This window comes from Ooceraea biroi, chromosome 11 (genome assembly GCF_003672135.1).
Source record: "Ooceraea biroi isolate clonal line C1 chromosome 11, Obir_v5.4, whole genome shotgun sequence".
In the NCBI taxonomy this organism is placed as follows: Eukaryota; Metazoa; Arthropoda; class Insecta; order Hymenoptera; family Formicidae; genus Ooceraea; species Ooceraea biroi.
The window spans coordinates 9937665-9956286 of record NC_039516.1 but is presented as its reverse complement, the minus strand read 5'-3'; the positions used below and the strand labels follow the sequence as shown (position 1 = coordinate 9956286).

The following is an 18622-nucleotide window of genomic DNA, read 5'->3' as shown; positions in this document are numbered from 1 at the left end:
TTTTTGACAAATCGCGAACGCTATTTTAATAATTTTATATATATGTATTAAATAATAAATGGAAATAAAAGTGTTTTTTTGCTTTATGAAGCTAAACCGTATCTAGAATGTGTAAAAATTTGCAAAAAGAGAAACACTTTGAAAGGTAAATAGAGTTGAGAACTGTTGATCTAAATACGCATATATATAAAGAAATTCATTAGAATATAAAATACAATATAGAACACACATACTTGTAAATTTATTTATTTATTTATTATTTTTATTATTTTACAACTGTAAATATAACTATATAATAAAATAATTGGCGTCATACCTGTTTCATTATTATTTGATAATAATGTAAATCAAGTCAACAAACCATTTAGTTCGCTTTACTTACTCAATAAAATTACATATAATTTCTTATTAACATAACTATAACTTAATCTAGGTTTCAAATAATTTACTTACAAGTGGAATGAAAACTTTCTGTTTGCAGCTTTTTCTTTTTCTAATTGTTCAGAATTTTTATTATTTATACGATTATTGCAGCCAAATACACAAAACTCATGTCACTGATAGAAATCCAAAAGGTCATAATCACTTTAGATATCAATACAATAAGCACAAGCACAACATATGAGCAGGAGCTCCGTCAACTGAACCATTAGCCGAACGTTAGCCGAACGTAACCGAATTCGACCGAAGTTCATGCAGTTCCCCAGTTCCCCAGTTCCCCCAGTTCCCCCAGTTCCCCCAATTCCCCCAGTTCCCCCAGTTCCCCCAGTTCCCCCTTTTCGCTAAAGTCACTAGATTGATAAAGTACCGCAATCCGTGGTAAAATACGTGGAATAAAAATGGCGTTGGAAGTGTATTTAGTGCAAACATGCAACTTATCAACACACTAAGTGCAATTCTACGAAGCAGCGTTGCGTTGTATCTCCATTGAGAAAGGTTACATATTGTGATAGATGTGAAGAGAACATAATTGTGATGAAAACACCGTGTAGTTGGAATTAAAATGGCGGACGATTGCGGTACTTTATCTATCTAGTGACTTTACTTACCGCGAATATCAGGCTCCCCCTGACCTTCTTCGATAGCTAAGGCTCCGTCTATGTATTCTAATGTCAATGATCTCGACAAAATATCGAACGTGATACTAGATGGAAGAACAGCTTGAAAAATAAATTCCCTAGGACCCGTCAGCGCCGCGTGAAGCCTTTCCACTTGGCGGCGCAGTCATCGCTGCATCCGCGGCGCTTCATACGTATTTGCACCAAGCACATATGATTGCACGCGATCGACAGGGAGAGCGGCCGAACGCTGGCGAACGCGCATAACGGCTACGTGCGATCGGTGTGCGGTAGAGCTTCCCCGAGCACCCAGCACCGGACCGACTTGATATTCGTTCCTCGGACAAATGGTACGAAGGTGAGGTGGATGTGACGAACCGCAGCGACGGTCGAGAGACGTCCGAGCGTACCGTTCGCGCATCAAGGTGTCTTGGATCGCGACACTCGGCAAGAGTGTCTTGCTGTCCATCCTGGTCTTCGGACGAAGGACGCGAGCCGAGTTGTCTTCTCCTTTCGACGATTAACGTGGCAAATACGATGCCACGGTACGCGTCACTGGATCTACGTGGGTCGCACGATCCTCGAGCGAGCTAGCTTCCGCGGGATCTGGCGAAAGTGTCGCACTTGCTGACCTGGACTGGCTGAATTTGTTCGTTCGACTGCAAAGCTGATCGCGACTTTGTGCGACTACTCCACGTACTCGCTGTTTGGCGTTCGCATTATTTCTGGTGAAGGTGTGAGAAACTCTGAAACCGCAGGATGATGATGGGCGATCAGTTTCGCAGCAAGATGGAGCAGTACTCACCGAAGTCCTCGCCAAGGGGCGCGCGATCCCCGGTTGTGTCTCGTCAGGACTCCACGGGTACCCTGAAGACGACTATATCTCTTGGGAAGAATCCTTCGATTGTTCACAGCGGACCCTTTTACCTGATGAAAGAACCTCCAGGTAATAAGAGCGCTAGCAATATAAATTACCATGTCCATTTGTGAAGAATGTGATATCGTAAGCCTTTGGGCCTCGATTCCTTGTACAAATAAATCTGGCGTTTCTAGGAGAGAGCGAGCTCACTGGGGCAACAAATCTGATGGCCTATCATGGTTTAGAACATTCCTACAGCAAATTTAGTGGTAAAAAGCTCAAGGAACAGCTCTCGTCCTTTTTGCCAAACTTACCTGGTATCATAGATAGACCCGGACACCTAGACAACAGGTAACTCGAGCTCTGCAAGGGAAACTAAAACTAAAAACTTCAGAATTTATGTTTCAACATTCCTTTTCTCTCTTCTCGCTTCAAGCTCCCTGAGATCAGTGATCGAAAAGCCACCGATAGGCGGTAAAGAGCTCTTGCCCTTGACTAGCGTGCAGCTGGCCGGTTTTCGTTTGCACCCTGGCCCAGTAAGTGTACTTGCAACACGTTTAAATGTACCTGTGTGAAATTTTATGGAAAAAATGTAAATTGCTAATTCGCGTAATGCGTAACTGTGCAGCTGCCGGAACAGTATAGATACGTGAATCAGGCGCCACAGCGGAAGCACAAGAACAAGCATAAGAAGCACAAGCACAAGCCTGGGGAGGTGCTCAGCGGGCAGGAGACCGCAACGACGGACGTAGGTGGCTCCGACACGCACGAGAAGAAGCACAAGAAACAGAAGAGGCACGACGAGGAGAAGGAGGCGAGGAAGAAACGGAAGAAGGAGAAGAAGAGGAAAAAGCAGAAGCACAGCCCCGAGCACACCGGCAGCCTTACGCCGTCGCAGCATTCCAACTCGTGATCTCCGATCTGTCCCGTTCAGTTCATGCCAAATCTTTAACTCGAAATCTGGAAACGTGCGAATCGTCTGCGTCGCTGAGATGTACACGTGTATGCATCCTCGTCATTTACATGCGCAATGTACACCGTTTTTGGATTTTTTTCCTGGCTGTTAGATGTAACGAAAGAGAAAGGAATCGCATAAGCGACGTGATGTCTTCTTTTCAAATTTCTTCCAAATTTTTCTTCTAACATTGCGCATGAGAGCTCCCTGCTTCACGTGTCGGAAAGCGCCCACGAAGACCTTTCTTATTTTACTGGAATTATATTATTTGCTCAACCTCTTATCATTCTGTGTGCTGAATGTATATTGCATAGTCTTACGCGTTTTCATAAAGAGGGAATACTCCTGAACATCGGGTAAGTTCATGAAATTTCAGCATCAAAATGATAGAATTATTACTTCGAAGTCGAAAATTGTGTTACTTTCGAAAGCTTCACGGCAAAATACAATCCTCGCAATTGACGATTTAGTTCGTGTAATTCCTCATTTAACACGTGCTAATAAACTTAAATATTCGAGACTTATTTCTGTTAACGAAACACATGTGCAAGATATGACTGTGTAACGCGGCGATCATGTGTGCAGATTGCGTCGTGCAATTCGGTCTGTGCAGTTGTCGTTCGATTGTCGCGGTGTTAGATTCCAGACGGTTAAATTAAATTGTAAATATGTCTATTATATAAAAACAAGACTGCAAGGAGAGAGACTCGAATAGCACTATCCTGCGTAGTGTTCGTTTGTGTGCAGCGATCCGTATTCTTTAAATCCAGCGCGCCCACGGGTTTACCGAATATCGGAGTTTCGAACTTACAATGTAATATTTATAACGCGAAGGAAGAACAGAGAATTAAAGTGATCGATTTCTCAGCAACGACCGGTGTCTTCCATCGATCTTCCATGTTACTCTTATCCTGCAAATTTGTTCATTTATTTATTAAATTATCCTGAAACTTCCGAGGACACGTAACTCTATTGTAAATTGAATTTACGTGAGGGTAAATCCTCAAGATACCTCCCCACGATACCGTGCAGTTTTTTCAGACACCTTGTATAATGTTTCAAACGCGTGACAACGTACGCAGGTACGAATCCCCGCATTTTCATTTTACATTGTTAAGGGGAAGCTGGAGTTGCTAGTGAACTATTTTTTCACTATATTACCATCGCTATAGTGAAAAAATAGTTCTCCTTAAGGGGATGCTGGAGTTGCTAGTGAACTATTTTTTCACTATAGCGATGGTAATTATAGTTTCGAAAATTCTCTTTATTGCTTGTGCAGAATAAAAAATCCTTTTCCACAAATGAAGTATAGATAGAAAGAAAGCCCGCTCTACAGGACTTTATATTCAAAATGGAAAAAAGTTAAAAACTTGCAATTTTTTAACTTTTTTCCATTTTGAATATAAAGTCCTGTAGAGCGGACTTTCTTTCTATCTATACTTCATTTGTGGAAAAGGATTTTTTATTCTGCACAAGCAATAAAGAGAATTTTCGAAACTGCAATTACCATCGCTATAGTGAAAAAATAGTTCTCCTTAAGGGGATGCTGGAGTTGCTAGTGAACTATTTTTTCACTATAGCGATGGTAATTACAGTTTCGAAAATTCTCTTTATTGCTTGTGCAGAATAAAAAATCCTTTTCCACAAATGAAGTATAGATAGAAAGAAAGCCCGCTCTACAGGACTTTATATTCAAAATGGAAAAAAGTTAAAAACTTGCATTTGTCTTTTCTAACTTTTTTCCATTTTGAATATAAAGTCCTGTAGAGCGGGCTTTCTTTCTATCTATACTTCATTTGTGGAAAAGGATTTTTTATTCTGCACAAGCAATAAAGAGAATTTTCGAAACTGCAATTACCATCGCTATAGTGAAAAAATAGTTCTCCTTAAGGGGATGCTGGAGTTGCTAGTGAACTATTTTTTCACTCTAGCGATGGTAATTACAGTTTCGAAAATTCTCTTTATTGCTTGTGCAGAATAAAAAATCCTTTTCCACAAATGAAGTATAGATAGAAAGAAAGTCCGCTCTACAGGACTTTATATTCAAAATGGAAAAAAGTTAGAAAAGACAAATGCAAGTTTTTAACTTTTTTCCATTTTGAATATAAAGTCCTGTAGAGCGGGCTTTCTTTCTATCTATACTTCATTTGTGGAAAAGGATTTTTTATTCTGCACAAGCAATAAAGAGAATTTTCGAAACTGCAATTACCATCGCTATAGTGAAAAAATAGTTCTCCTTAAGGGGATGCTGGAGTTGCTAGTGAACTATTTTTTCACTATAGCGATGGTAATTATAGTTTCGAAAATTTTCTTTATTGCTTGTGCAGAATAAAAAATCCTTTTCCACAAATGAAGTATAGATAGAAAGAAAGCCCGCTCTACAGGACTTTATATTCAAAATGGAAAAAAGTTAAAAACTTGCATTTGTCTTTTCTAACTTTTTTCCATTTTGAATATAAAGTCCTGTAGAGCGGACTTTCTTTCTATCTATACTTCATTTGTGGAAAAGGATTTTTTATTCTGCACAAGCAATAAAGAGAATTTTCGAAACTGCAATTACCATCGCTATAGTGAAAAAATAGTTCTCCTTAAGGGGATGCTGGAGTTGCTAGTGAACTATTTTTTCACTCTAGCGATGGTAATTACAGTTTCGAAAATTCTCTTTATTGCTTGTGCAGAATAAAAAATCCTTTTCCACAAATGAAGTATAGATAGAAAGAAAGTCCGCTCTACAGGACTTTATATTCAAAATGGAAAAAAGTTAGAAAAGACAAATGCAAGTTTTTAACTTTTTTCCATTTTGAATATAAAGTCCTGTAGAGCGGACTTTCTTTCTATCTATACTTCATTTGTGGAAAAGGATTTTTTATTCTGCACAAGCAATAAAGAGAATTTTCGAAACTGCAATTACCATCGCTATAGTGAAAAAATAGTTCTCCTTAAGGGGATGCTGGAGTTGCTAGTGAACTATTTTTTCACTATAGCGATGGTAATTACAGTTTCGAAAATTCTCTTTATTGCTTGTGCAGAATAAAAAATCCTTTTCCACAAATGAAGTATAGATAGAAAGAAAGCCCGCTCTACAGGACTTTATATTCAAAATGGAAAAAAGTTAAAAACTTGCATTTGTCTTTTCTAACTTTTTTCCATTTTGAATATAAAGTCCTGTAGAGCGGACTTTCTTTCTATCTATACTTCATTTGTGGAAAAGGATTTTTTATTCTGCACAAGCAATAAAGAGAATTTTTGAAACTGCAATTACCATCGCTATAGTGAAAAAATAGTTCTCCTTAAGGGGATGCTGGAGTTGCTAGTGAACTATTTTTTCACTATAGCGATGGTAATTGCAGTTTCGAAAATTCTCTTTATTGCTTGTGCAGAATAAAAAATCCTTTTCCACAAATGAAGTATAGATAGAAAGAAAGCCCGCTCTACAGGACTTTATATTCAAAATGGAAAAAAGTTAAAAACTTGCATTTGTCTTTTCTAACTTTTTTCCATTTTGAATATAAAGTCCTGTAGAGCGGGCTTTCTTTCTATCTATACTTCATTTGTGGAAAAGGATTTTTTATTCTGCACAAGCAATAAAGAGAATTTTCGAAACTGTAATTACCATCGCTAGAGTGAAAAAATAGTTCACTAGCAACTCCAGCATCCCCTTAAGGAGAACTATTTTTTCACTATAGCGATGGTAATTGCAGTTTCGAAAATTCTCTTTATTGCTTGTGCAGAATAAAAAATCCTTTTCCACAAATGAAGTATAGATAGAAAGAAAGCCCGCTCTACAGGACTTTATATTCAAAATGGAAAAAAGTTAAAAACTTGCATTTGTCTTTTCTAACTTTTTTCCATTTTGAATATAAAGTCCTGTAGAGCGGGCTTTCTTTCTCTCTATACTTCATTTGTGGAAAAGGATTTTTTATTCTGCACAAGCAATAAAGAGAATTTTCGAAACTGCAATTACCATCGCTATAGTGAAAAAATAGTTCACTAGCAACTCCAGCATCCCTTAAGAGAACTATTTTTTCACTATAGCGATGGTAATTGCAGTTTCGAAAATTCTCTTTATTGCTTGTGCAGAATAAAAAATCCTTTTCCACAAATGAAGTATAGATAGAAAGAAAGCCCGCTCTACAGGACTTTATATTCAAAATGGAAAAAAGTTAAAAACTTGCATTTGTCTTTTCTAACTTTTTTCCATTTTGAATATAAATTCCTGTAGAGCGGGCTTTCTTTCTATCTATACTTCATTTGTGGAAAAGGATTTTTTATTCTGTACAAGCAATAAAGAGAATTTTTGAAACTGCAATTACCATCGCTATAGTGAAAAAATAGTTCACTAGCAGCTCCAGCATCCCTTAAAACCGAATGAAGCAAGATGCCATGCGTACCTACAATTTCTTTTACAGATTGGCCTTGCCTGGACCGAGCACTGTTGTACTACAACAATTTCCAGTCGATCTCGAACGTAATGATATCGGCGTTCGTCTCGCCCTAACCGCAAGTCTTCCGCAAGTCACACGTGACGCCACTTCACGTGGCTCGAAACCGAGTTTTTTCCATCGTTGACTTCTGTTTGTTGATTTCGTCTGTTTAATTGTTACCCGGTGACAATTAACGGTTGACGTTTCATGTTTTTGATAGATTCTCACCGGGTATCGCACTTTACGATCAGACCTGAGGATCACGCATCGCGATATCGTGTGCTAATTTATAAGCGCGCCTCAACGTGCTGTCGATCGATCCTCATTAGTCTCGTGGAGTTTCTCGAGGGATTTTCTCGACACGAACAAATAACGATGCAGCGTAACCTACTTCGCACGGCGATTTTCCAGGTGCTGCAGAGACGTTTCTTCAAGAAGTACCATGTCAGGGTTAGATTCGCGCCCAGCCCCACAGGTATCGTGCCGGTTTTGCTTTTTCTTTCTTCAAGCAACTAAAGTCCCAATTTAATTGAATGCAATTCTAGAGGAATAATTGAGGGACGTTTAATTTACAAGTTTAATTTTCGATGCGAATCCTTATTTCCGCATTGTTTCAGGCGACTTACATCTGGGAGGGCTGCGCACCGCATTGTACAACTATTTATTCGCGCGTAGCAACAACGGCACGTTCATTTTGAGAATCGAGGATACCGATCAGTTGAGGACGATTCCTGGAGCAGTGGAAAAGTTGCAAGATGATTTGTCGTGGGCAGGTATCATTCCTGACGAGGATCCCACTAGAGATGGTCCCGTAGGTCCTTACATGCAGTCGTCCCGGCTTGAATTGTACAAGTACGCGTAATTAAATGTTAAGCTGGAATAAGAAACTCAACGAGCTCGTTTCTCTTAAATTGCTCAATTCAAATTAATTGTTTTTATTCGTAGGGAGCAGGTACTCGAGCTTTTGAACAACGGATCTGCCTATTACTGCTTCTGCACGGAGAAGAGGCTGGAACTGTTACGGAAAGAGGCACAGAAGTGTGGACAGATACCCAAGTACGATAACAGATGTCGGCATCTCGATAAGAACGAAGTGAAGGAAATGCTTAGGAAAAACTCTACTTACTGCATCAGATTTAAGGTACGCCTCTTCGCAGCCCGACGCTTCAGATTTCAGATTTTCGAAGCTAAACTTTGCTCGTTTGTTGAATATCCCAGTTATCGTCCGTGCCGGAACCTTTTCACGACATGATCTGTGGGGACGTATTGCACGACATTGCTAAGACTGAAGGAGACCCGGTCATCATGAAGTCGGATGGCTATCCCACTTACCATTTTGCAAACGTGGTCGATGATCACTTGATGGGGATTTCTCACGTCCTGCGGGGCGTGGAGTGGCAGGTCTCCACACCGAAACATATTATGCTCTACAAGTGAGTGATTTCTATCAAGACGATCGTGCGTCGTCGTTTATAAATATGGTATTTAGTTATACTCGTATCATTTCTTACAGAGCGTTCGGTTGGAATCCTCCCGCCTACGGGCACTTACCATTGATCTTGAATAAAGACGGATCGAAGTTGTCAAAAAGGCAAGGCGACATAAAGATCGAGTCGTTCCGAAAGCGGGGTATCTTTCCACTGGCGCTAGTGAATTACGTGATAGGCGCTGGCGGTGGTTTTCACAGAAGTAATAAGGATGCTCGAGATCTTTACAGTTATCAGGAACTGATTAAATGCGTAATTCTTCTCGTTTTTATGGAAGACTTTTAGATATCATTGTCCAGGATATGATCTTTCTCTCAGATATGATCTTTCTCTCATTGCAGTTCGACGTTGGTAAGATAAAAGCAAGCTCGGGTAAACTGATGCCCGAGAAACTGCTGGAATTAAACAGGTTGGAGATAGTGAACTTGCTAAAGAATGAAAAGAACCACGAATTCTTGATCGAGAGAGTCAAGAAATTGGTGTTAAAAGCATTTCCCGAACGGTACGGATTAATTTCACGTAACACACCGTTTTTTGTTTCCCCGAGAAACTTGCAATTAAGTTACGATTATATTATTATATTATTATTACACTTCTATTTTAGCAAAAATGACGGGAGTTTGCAACTGGACGACTACCACATAATCACCACATTGAATTGGGCACAAAAGAGGATAACGACGTTCAATGATCTTGTGGAAAAAGATTTAGCATTTCTCTGGATTGTCCCAACTTCCATGCCAAAAATCGAAACTGGGTGTTCAGGTACCAAAATTTCTTTATGCAAAAGTTTAATCCTTTTTTATTAGGATTTACCAGGATTATAATTAATTGTTAATTATATTTAATAATTAAATTAATTATATTTAATAGTTTTTTTTTTATTATTATTATTTTATATTGTTGCGTTATTATAGATGCGATTAAACTGCTAAACGCAGAGTTAGCTAAATTGGACACAAGCAATTATAAAACAGATTGGATAGTGTCATACTTGAAAGACTTCGCCAAGAAGAATGAAGTGCCATTTGCCACGTTAATGAAGGTTTTAAGAGGCATTCTGAGCGGCGTGAATGTAAATGTGGCAAATATTATTTCTATTATTTTTATTTAAAACGTAGTAGCACGTTGTTAAATATTTAACATTTAATAATAATTTATAAATAATGCCGTAGGTTGGACCACCTGTTGCTGAAATGATAGAGATTTTAGGAAAGGACAGAACGTTACTGCGGTTACGACGTCATGCACCTTGAACATTCACGCATTTAATTATAAATAGATTGTTTTTGTCGAGGACACGAAGAAGTAAATCCTATTTATACATATTTTATGTAAAAAACATGTTAAAAGTGAAGTTGCGGACACTTGCAAATAATCTCGTATTTCTGCAACGGAAAACGTGAAGACAACTTGTAAATAATCGTCATCTCTAAAATGAAATTAGTGAGGTGAATGCTAGTCAAATATTCTGTTTATTATATATAAAATTTGTGATAATTGGATAGAACTATTTTACCTATACATGTGGACACATTTAATATTTTAATATAATATGTTAGAAATATTATATTATATTAAATATATATTGGAAATATATTTATATATTTTAATATAATATATTGGAAATATTATATTAAAACGTTAAGCATTGTCCATAATGTATTATATATACAAGATGCATAACCAATTTTTTATGCAATTCTTTATATAATATTCTTGTACAATGTAAAATATAATATTTGTAACATTTAGATACTTACGATTAATTTTTCAGCATTACATATACAATTATCTTAACGAAAAGGACAAAAACATCAAAGCATCTTACAATTAGTACATCAAAACATTGTTCTCGTTTTCTAACATGTTTATTCTAAAATCTGTAGGACGTACTCTGTATAAACGTTAACATTATTACATTATTAACGTTACTTTTGTGCTGTCGCACATCATGTGATGGTGCAACAATGTGTACATGTACGTACGCGGCGAACGATTTTTACACTTGGTCAATTGTTATTATTTCGCCAAATTAACATTAAATTAGTATGAACAAAGATAGGATTGTCGCAATGCCGCGAATGTTATCAATAACTCTCGACCGATACATCTCTCGCGACGAACATATTTCTTATACTTTATTGTAATCCCTATTATCAAGCAAAGATTAGAAGCAGCGATGTATCAAGGTACAAAATACGATACGGCGTATCATTCCCGATGTCCCGGCTTCCAGTTCTTGAGTGCAGCTGCAAGAGAGAAACAAGACGCTCCGAGTAAGCTCTGAATAATGCATGACGAATTGCATAAATCGGATTAGTGATTGCATCAGGCAAAGTAAGTCACGACCATGAAATTTACCATGAAATTATAATAATTATTTACGATAATAATAAAGGGACGATAATTTTATTCATTTACATATACATTATCTCGATTATTTGCGTAATTCTTTCAGCGAGCAGATATTATTAAAATTAATTTTCGTAGAGGATATATATCAAACACAGTCATATAACAATGATATTGCCATAATATAACAGAATGTAACGCGCAATATAACATGTTCGTTACATGTAACGTGTATGTTAGTTGTAATTTCCCACTCAAACGAAATTGCAGTAATATAACAATAATATAACGTGTTACTAAAATGTTATTTAAATGTTATATAAATGGAATATATATTATTTATTCTTTCTTCCTCTCTCTAGTCTCTACAACTACAGGTGTATGTTTAATTAATTTTCTTAAACGTTATGTACACGTTCGTACTTTCCTCTTATTTATTATTCGTTCAAAAATGTACCACTTCATCGTAGAAATGGACTTACGATACAAGTTGTGCCCTGCTGTGATCACCGTTCCTATATATATTTTGTATTATATTTTGCATGCGAGAAACGAAGCCATCTACCGGACAACTCGGCATCTGAATGTTAAAAATGATATATAACATAGACATAATATGCAAATATTACAGTTATATAACATCGCATATTTCAGTTATATTACTGTTATATTATTATAACCAATGTATAACAGAGCAATATAACAGTTTTATATTGCAGTTACAAAGTAAATTATGCAACCTCAACATTAATAACATATAACAGTTGTTATATTACGTGTTACTTCTGTGTTATATAATAGTTATATTTTGTGTTTGCTGGGTAGTATATAATAGTTATTAGTATATTCTTGATATATTCGTGATATAATAATCTTAGGGAAAAAAGGCCAATATGACCCACACAATTAAATGTGCCATTGCATGACATTGCAGTTTGAAACTTTTTGCGCTTCAAGAAGCATTGCTTATCATGCTATGTACTTATCATTATTGTAAAACATACTGTCATAAGTCAGTACTTATGACAGTATGTTTTACAATAATTGCATGTTTGCGCGGTGATAATATTACAATAGCATTGTAATCATTGATTAACTCAAATGTGTTAAAATATGATTAATACGCCGAGTATTTTTTAATAATTTTGGATTCTCGACTTCAGCTTGCAGAAAAAGGATTATCGTAAAAACGAACTTCTGGACATCTTCACATTAACAATACTCTATCAGTACAGTCAAATAGCGTCATGTTCATGATCCTGGAAATTCGTTCTTCGTAGAAACGCGAAAAGCAGTCGAGACTGCTTCCTAATCCGCTGGTCCGAGGAGCCAATTTATATAACATGTAAATATTGAGCAATTGAACGTTCATCTCTAGAAGTTACGCAAAACCGATGACAATGCGTGTTCATTATTCAGCGAGCGTGTTAGCACACTGGCAGCATCATGAACAGACAGCACAGTCATTCCTCTTGATCCCCACTCGTCAGAATATCGTCCTGAGATTGCATAATCTTATTTTCTTCAGTTCTCCTGGTGATATACAGCAACGCACAGCGCTCCACTTTGTCCACTCATCAGCAATCCACCTACCATTTGATATTCATTGATATTCACCGTCATGGACAAAAAGAGAGTGGAAGTTCGTGTACGTGAGGGAAGATTGAGCGGCACCGTCGAGGAAGCTGTTTTTGGTGACCCTTACATCGCCTTCCGCGGGATACCGTACGCGAAGCCACCAGTCGGCGAACTCAGATTTAAGGTAATCTGTCGCCTTTCTCTCTCTCTCTCTCTCCCTCCCCCCTCTCTCTCCTCTCTCTCTCTCTCCCTCCCTCCCTCTCTCTCTCTCTCTCTCTCCCTCTCTCTCTCTCTCTTGCTTTTTATCCTTTCTTTTCGTTGTCTCCGTGAGTCCGGAGAAAATCGTACCGTGATTGGTCGTTTCGCTTACAACTCTGTCGAAACATTGCGCGAGCGGCACTTGCGTAGATGATGTTCATTGAAAACACTTGGAATATTATTAATTGCGTTATTTATTGAATACCGTGGAAAAATATTGTTTAGTTCATATTTGAAATTAACTTTTGAAAATTTATTTAATGTTTTAATGTTCCAATGTTATATCATCGATACAAGTTTGTTGAAAAGAATTTGTAAATTTGTAAAACAGAAAGTGCGTAGAGATTGAATTTTATGAAGTATTAACTATACGGTAAATATAATTTCATTTTTTGATAATAGTTTTCTATAGTTTTAATAATTAATGAAAGACAGGAATATAACATAGGAATAAGATTGTAGAATTTATTAATTTATAAATGTAAATATATGCAAATGTAAATGTAAATTGCTTGCACGTGAGCATATTTTCACACGTAATTAGCTTTGCGGTGCTATGATTTATCGTTCTTTTGTTTTTTCTTAATATTAAAAAAAGGAACATAATAAATTGAACATGATATACCTATGTTAATATAATAATACAGTTTGGCTCTTTCACACGAATTTCACACTAAGCAAGCCGTAGAATTTATTTTTCGATATATCCATGTTTCGTCTTAATCGAAGATAAATGTCATGTCGTACAGAATCAAAAACAATCCTTCGGTTCTAGGATCCGTTGCCTTCGAAACCATGGTCCGGAGTCAGAGACGCTTCGAAGCACGGCAATATCCCCATTCAGAGAGATCCAATAACGCGCGAGCTGATCGGCGACGAAGATTGCCTCTTCCTGAATGTATATACCAAGAATATCAAGCCTTGCCAGAAACGGGCCACGATGGTATGGATATACGGCGGCGGTTATACCATGGGTTCCGGCGATATGAGCTTCTACGGTCCCGATTACATTATTCAGTGGGACGTGGTGCTGGTCACCTTAAATTACAGACTAGGCGTTCTCGGTACGTCAACAACTTTTGTTCATAAATAGTATTTAATTTATTTGTGAACTTGAGAAATTAAATTATATAAGTTTTTCATCTGTTCAGTTCTCAGCGTCCGAATACATCGATAGTATCGCTTTTGGGATTGTGATGTGTTTTTAGTCACTTCTCAATTTAAAATTTGTGTTACTTTTAAATTGATGACTACATTAATCGAGAAATCAGATTATATATTAATTATATTAATAATGTATTTAATATTTATACAGGATTTCTGAATCTTGACAATGAGGTAGCACCAGGTAATCAAGGTATGAAAGATGTGGTCATGGCATTGAAGTGGGTCCAGCGAAATATATCAAAGTTTGGTGGTGACCCGGGAAACGTCACAATCTTCGGCGAAAGTGCTGGTGGAGCCATCACACATTTTCTCTCTGTGTCTCCATTAACCAAAGGTGAACTAGTATTACGCGTTATAATAAAAGTTAATTAATGTGCGCAATATTTCAGAATCGCTAAACGTACATTTCATCATAGTTTTCTTGACTAATTTGTAGTGACCTTTCTTTGTAGCTCATTCCCTAATATATCCTGAAATGGGAAATAAAAGCTCTTAGTGAATAAATTTGATATACCAATTCCATATTTTTCTCAATTTTCTTTAATTTCAAATAAATTTTTTAAAAATAGGGTTTGATTCGGAATTTTGAAATCTTTACTTTAATTTCCAAGAAGACGTGATGTTGCTATTTAGGAAGCAATCTAACTTTCCTTGATATTTTCATAGGTCTGTTTCACAAAGCGATATCACAAAGCGGCGTGGCCATCAATCCATGGGCCTTTAACGAATGGACGAGCGAAGTAAACACAGGTCTTCTGTTTGCCGAAAAACTTGGTAAAGTGACCACGGATCCGAAAATCGCCTGTGAATTTCTGAAATCGATTGATGCGAAGGAACTCATAAAAACAGAGCAGATATTTTTATCGGAAAACGTAAGTATTATAATAATAATAATAATAATTTATAATATTTTGTTCTAATGTGGATTATAAAGGAAATAAACAACTGAGATAATTTGGGTAGCGATTTTATAGTTTTTATCTTTACAAAATCACGATATTAGAAATTTTTAATTCTCGCATTTCGGCTTAGGCTGACAAACGGGAAAACATTTTAATATTTTCATAAAAATGAAATGTTATAGAAAAATCTAGCCATCGCATTTGCACCAAGTCCGGATTCTGACATGCCGAATCCATTCTTCCCAAAACGTCTCAAAAATTATGTAGACTGTGGAGTCCAAGTGCCGTTTCTTTTGGGTTTCAACAGTTGCGAGGGGTCATTCCTCGTAAGCAGCAATACTTTTGGAAGTAAATGCATTTACTATTTTTTTGCTAAATACATCTTCAACAATGTATGAATTTTTATGTAACATAGTACGTTGAACATAGTGAAATGGTGATATTAAGCAACATTAATCACAAACATTATGCATTATGCTAAGAAATATTTTTGTCACTAATTTCGTAGATATATTTAAATGTTTATAATATTTAAAGTGTAGTTCTCTTATCTCCGTAAAATTATTTCAGACTTAAGCAAAAATACTATTCAGCAAATCGATTCTGATTTCAAGAGGGCTATACTATCCAAAGTTCTGCCTACTTTGCCACTGATACCGATCACAGTGCAAGAATTACGATCTTTATACTTTGGTGATAAGGCAGTATCAGAGGAAACTCTAGACATTTACGCTGATTTTCTTGGCGATCAATATTTCTGCCGCGGTATTATGAAAATCGCTGACATTCAAGTGAATCGTGGTAACTCTTGTAAAGCAACGTATTTGTATAAGTTTTCTTACGACAGCGACGAATCTTTCATGAAAAAAGTGATGAACATCCAAATACCAGGTACTGCGAGTAATTGATATAAGATTATGTAATATCGTTATTTTCAACGAATATGGAAACTTACTATATCGATGAAATATTGTTTTTTTTAATTTTTATGTACGATTCTTGTTTAGGAATAGCTTATTTGTAGGAATATGTTTAGAAATAATATATAAAAAAAAACATTCACTTGTCTTTCAGTATTTCGAGTAACTTTAGCAGAATTAGAATGATTTGCTATACTGTTATTTTGCAGGAGCGCCTCATGCAGCAGAATTATTTTACTTATTTTGCCCTCACATAATGAAAGAGTTAGGAATGCCATTGTTTGAACGTGATTCAAAGGAATACATGATGATGAAATGCTTTACGCGAATGTGGACAGATTTTGCAAAAACGGGGTATCGTGATAATTTAATATTTTTATTTTTAAATTAATATGTTTTTGTGAATACTGTACAGGCGAATCTTGGTCATAATTTATGAATAATAAATTATCAATCTAATTTAGAAATCCAACACCTGCTGTTACGGATTTGACTCCGGTTAAGTGGACACCATTGAAGAAGGGAAACGTGTACGATTACTTGAATATCGATACTCAAACTCGCATGGAAATTTTCCATAAAGGACAACAACGCTGGGATTGGGAAAATGTACGGCATAAATTGTAACAGTCCTATTATTAATATTTTTATTAATATTTTGATAAAACTCTTGAACATTTTTTTTAATTAAGTAAATCTTGTGGGGATTATGGAAGTCAATTATTCAATAAAGATACAAGAGACGAATACTTTAACCAGTGTCATTCCCAAAAAATATTTCATTACAGATCGTTCCGAAATTGATTTGATATTGATAACATAGACTTTGTCTTTTTAGCAATGAAATAAAAAAATCGCTGTTACAAATGTGTAACGCTAGTCTCCCGCGTCAAGTCGCTGCGTTACGCATCATGCGATGTGTTGAGTTTAAGTTTTAACAAAATTTTAATTAATCTCTTATAATTATTTATTAGTCTCCTATAATTATTTATTAATCTCCTATAATTATTGATGCCTTATCAAGTAGAAATCGTTATGAAACATCACATTTTTATACACTTATCAAATACTTATCAAATTCTTTTGTGTTCCCCAGCAACTGATTTCTCACCGTGCATATCGAGGAATTCGTGTTGCGGTGCCGTAACTAAAGAAGTAATCAATGCTTTCAATAATCAATATCGATTATTATCTTATAATTTCAATCTTAATCGACATTTAATCAGTCTGAAATCTACTGGACTTTCTTTTTAAAATTTCGACGTGTTTTGCTGAGATAAGGTAATCTTTATCCATCATTCCTATCAAAAGTTGTTTATATTAAGTCATAACATTTGTTCAAAATGTTTATCAATAGTCTGATTGATATCAGTTTCATTATTTTTGTCGCAGTTTTCAATTTCTCTTTGATCTCTTTAGTATATCCAGACTTTATGTCTCTAGTCATTATTTCCATTATATTTCTATTCATTTTTATATTATTTTATCAAATAAAACGAAATAAGATCGGATAAAATATAATAAAATGCGATGTGATTTTGTGCCATATTTTAATCTACAATTTTCTAATATATATGAAATCAGATTTAGATTAAGATTTGTCTAAATACAAGAAAAAAGAAGACTTAAATACCTTTTTCTCAAGTAATTAATTAAAAATAAACTTTGGAAAAAAGTTTACTGTTACAAAGTAACAAAAGTTTGTTTAACAAAAGTTCGTTTATTTTAGTGAAATTCAAGACAAAATTGCTATTATATATATATAATAAAATGTAGTTGAATAAATATTTTTTAAATAGTACTGAATTCTGAATTTAACTAAAATTCTGTGTCATGAAAGAATATACATAGTATAGAACATACATAAAATAAATAAGAGCATACTTAGTCACTTCTTATTATACTGTGTTGAAATAGCACGTGAAAGTTTATCTTAAAACACTAATATAAGAACTATAAGCATATCTCAAAGAACTAATATAAAGCTTGCAGGGCAGTTTGAAGTTAGTGAATCAGTATCCAGTCATTTGAGAGCAGTGGGAAAAACCCAGAGGGAAAGAAACTTTAATATCATACGAATTTTTGCAAGTACCTAATAAGAAAGCAACTTAAAATGCATATTTATTTCTAAATGAAGATTTGCAAATACAGGATAAATCAAAATAATAATAAATCGAAAAATTTTCAGAAATGATTTATACTTATACCTATATGAGTATTTTAAAATTCAGAAGGTTTATCTATTGATGATTATAGTTATAATAAGTAGTAAATTATTTATCAATTATTTACCAATTTGATAGTTGCTATCAAATTTGATGAATTTCAGTTAGACAGATAACAGTATACCCTCTCTTATCTTTCTAAATAAGAGTACACTAGAAAAATTAATAAATCCAATACGGACATTTACGTAACATTTGCGTCTCGATCTTTATCAAGAAGATATCATCACATCTTTACCGCTGTATTGTTACCAAAAACTCTGTCAGTCAAGGGCATTCCGGAAAAATATAGTGCGATAATTTGTAACGTATTGGGTGAGTCTTGGAAAAAATTCGGTTTGAGTTTTTGCGTCAAATTTTATTTTATTTTATTATTCAGTAGAAACACGGTATAATGTTATTATTAACAAATTATTCATTAACCAAATAATATT

At 35.5% G+C, this 18622-nt stretch overlaps 3 protein-coding genes across 9 annotated transcripts; all 3 read left to right on the top strand.

Moving 5' to 3' along the window:
* The first annotated feature begins 1243 nt into the window (after positions 1-1243).
* LOC105278761 (mediator of RNA polymerase II transcription subunit 19) lies at positions 1244-3743 on the top strand. The gene is made up of 4 exons (XM_011338075.3): positions 1244-2004; positions 2112-2268; positions 2354-2453; positions 2546-3743. The coding sequence occupies exons 1-4, from the start codon at positions 1818-1820 to the stop codon at positions 2828-2830; spliced, it is 729 nt and encodes a 242-aa protein (XP_011336377.1). The 5' UTR covers positions 1244-1817; the 3' UTR covers positions 2831-3743.
* Positions 3744-7286: 3543 nt separating this feature from the next.
* LOC105278762 (probable glutamate--tRNA ligase, mitochondrial) lies at positions 7287-10844 on the top strand. Of its 4 annotated transcripts, XM_011338078.3 has the most exons (11): positions 7289-7446; positions 7517-7771; positions 7914-8148; positions 8242-8437; positions 8515-8729; positions 8810-9035; positions 9125-9285; positions 9388-9548; positions 9701-9858; positions 9959-10234; positions 10561-10842. In XM_011338078.3, exons 2-10 carry the CDS (start codon positions 7672-7674, stop codon positions 10037-10039), a joined length of 1533 nt encoding a protein of 510 aa, XP_011336380.1. In that variant the 5' UTR covers positions 7289-7446; positions 7517-7671; the 3' UTR covers positions 10040-10234; positions 10561-10842. The 4 variants fall into 4 exon arrangements, with proteins under 4 accessions (XP_011336381.1, XP_011336380.1, XP_011336379.1 ...); XM_011338077.3 differs by having other exon boundaries at positions 7289-7771; positions 10561-10844; XM_020031441.2 differs by lacking the exon at positions 10561-10842 and having other exon boundaries at positions 7289-7771; positions 9959-10281.
* Positions 10845-10970: 126 nt separating this feature from the next.
* On the top strand, positions 10971-18341 carry LOC105278764 (esterase FE4). 4 transcript variants are annotated; one of them, XM_020031442.2, is made up of 11 exons: positions 10976-11123; positions 12302-12483; positions 12667-12900; positions 13750-14038; positions 14290-14475; positions 14808-15013; positions 15226-15391; positions 15614-15934; positions 16173-16317; positions 16428-16572; positions 17060-17582. In XM_020031442.2, exons 3-11 carry the CDS (start codon positions 12760-12762, stop codon positions 17108-17110), a joined length of 1650 nt encoding a protein of 549 aa, XP_019887001.1. In that variant the 5' UTR covers positions 10976-11123; positions 12302-12483; positions 12667-12759; the 3' UTR covers positions 17111-17582. The 4 variants fall into 4 exon arrangements, 3 of the variants coding, with proteins under 3 accessions (XP_026829436.1, XP_019887001.1, XP_026829437.1); XM_026973635.1 differs by lacking the exon at positions 12302-12483 and having other exon boundaries at positions 10971-11123; XR_003407233.1 differs by lacking the exons at positions 10976-11123; positions 12302-12483 and adding an exon at positions 17949-18341 and having other exon boundaries at positions 12760-12900; positions 17060-17244.
* The last annotated feature ends 281 nt before the right edge of the window (positions 18342-18622 follow it).

Bases quoted from the DNA above. Each gene is read 5' to 3' on its own strand.
- LOC105278761 (XM_011338075.3), top strand. From the start codon at position 1,818: ATGATGATGGGCGATCAGTTTCGCAGCAAGATGGAGCAGTACTCACCG. The intron at 2,005-2,111 runs GTAATAAGAGCG...TGGCGTTTCTAG, and splicing joins CCTGATGAAAGAACCTCCAG to GAGAGAGCGAGCTCACTGGG. The intron at 2,269-2,353 runs GTAACTCGAGCT...TCTCGCTTCAAG, and splicing joins CCCGGACACCTAGACAACAG to CTCCCTGAGATCAGTGATCG.
- LOC105278762 (XM_011338077.3), top strand. From the start codon at position 7,504: ATGTTTTTGATAGATTCTCACCGGGTATCGCACTTTACGATCAGACCT. The intron at 8,149-8,241 runs GTACGCGTAATT...TTTTATTCGTAG, and splicing joins TCCCGGCTTGAATTGTACAA to GGAGCAGGTACTCGAGCTTT. The intron at 8,730-8,809 runs GTGAGTGATTTC...CATTTCTTACAG, and splicing joins AAACATATTATGCTCTACAA to AGCGTTCGGTTGGAATCCTC.
- LOC105278764 (XM_026973635.1), top strand. From the start codon at position 12,760: ATGGACAAAAAGAGAGTGGAAGTTCGTGTACGTGAGGGAAGATTGAGC. The intron at 14,476-14,807 runs GTGAACTAGTAT...ATATTTTCATAG, and splicing joins TGTGTCTCCATTAACCAAAG to GTCTGTTTCACAAAGCGATA. The intron at 15,014-15,225 runs GTAAGTATTATA...GAAATGTTATAG, and splicing joins AGATATTTTTATCGGAAAAC to AAAAATCTAGCCATCGCATT.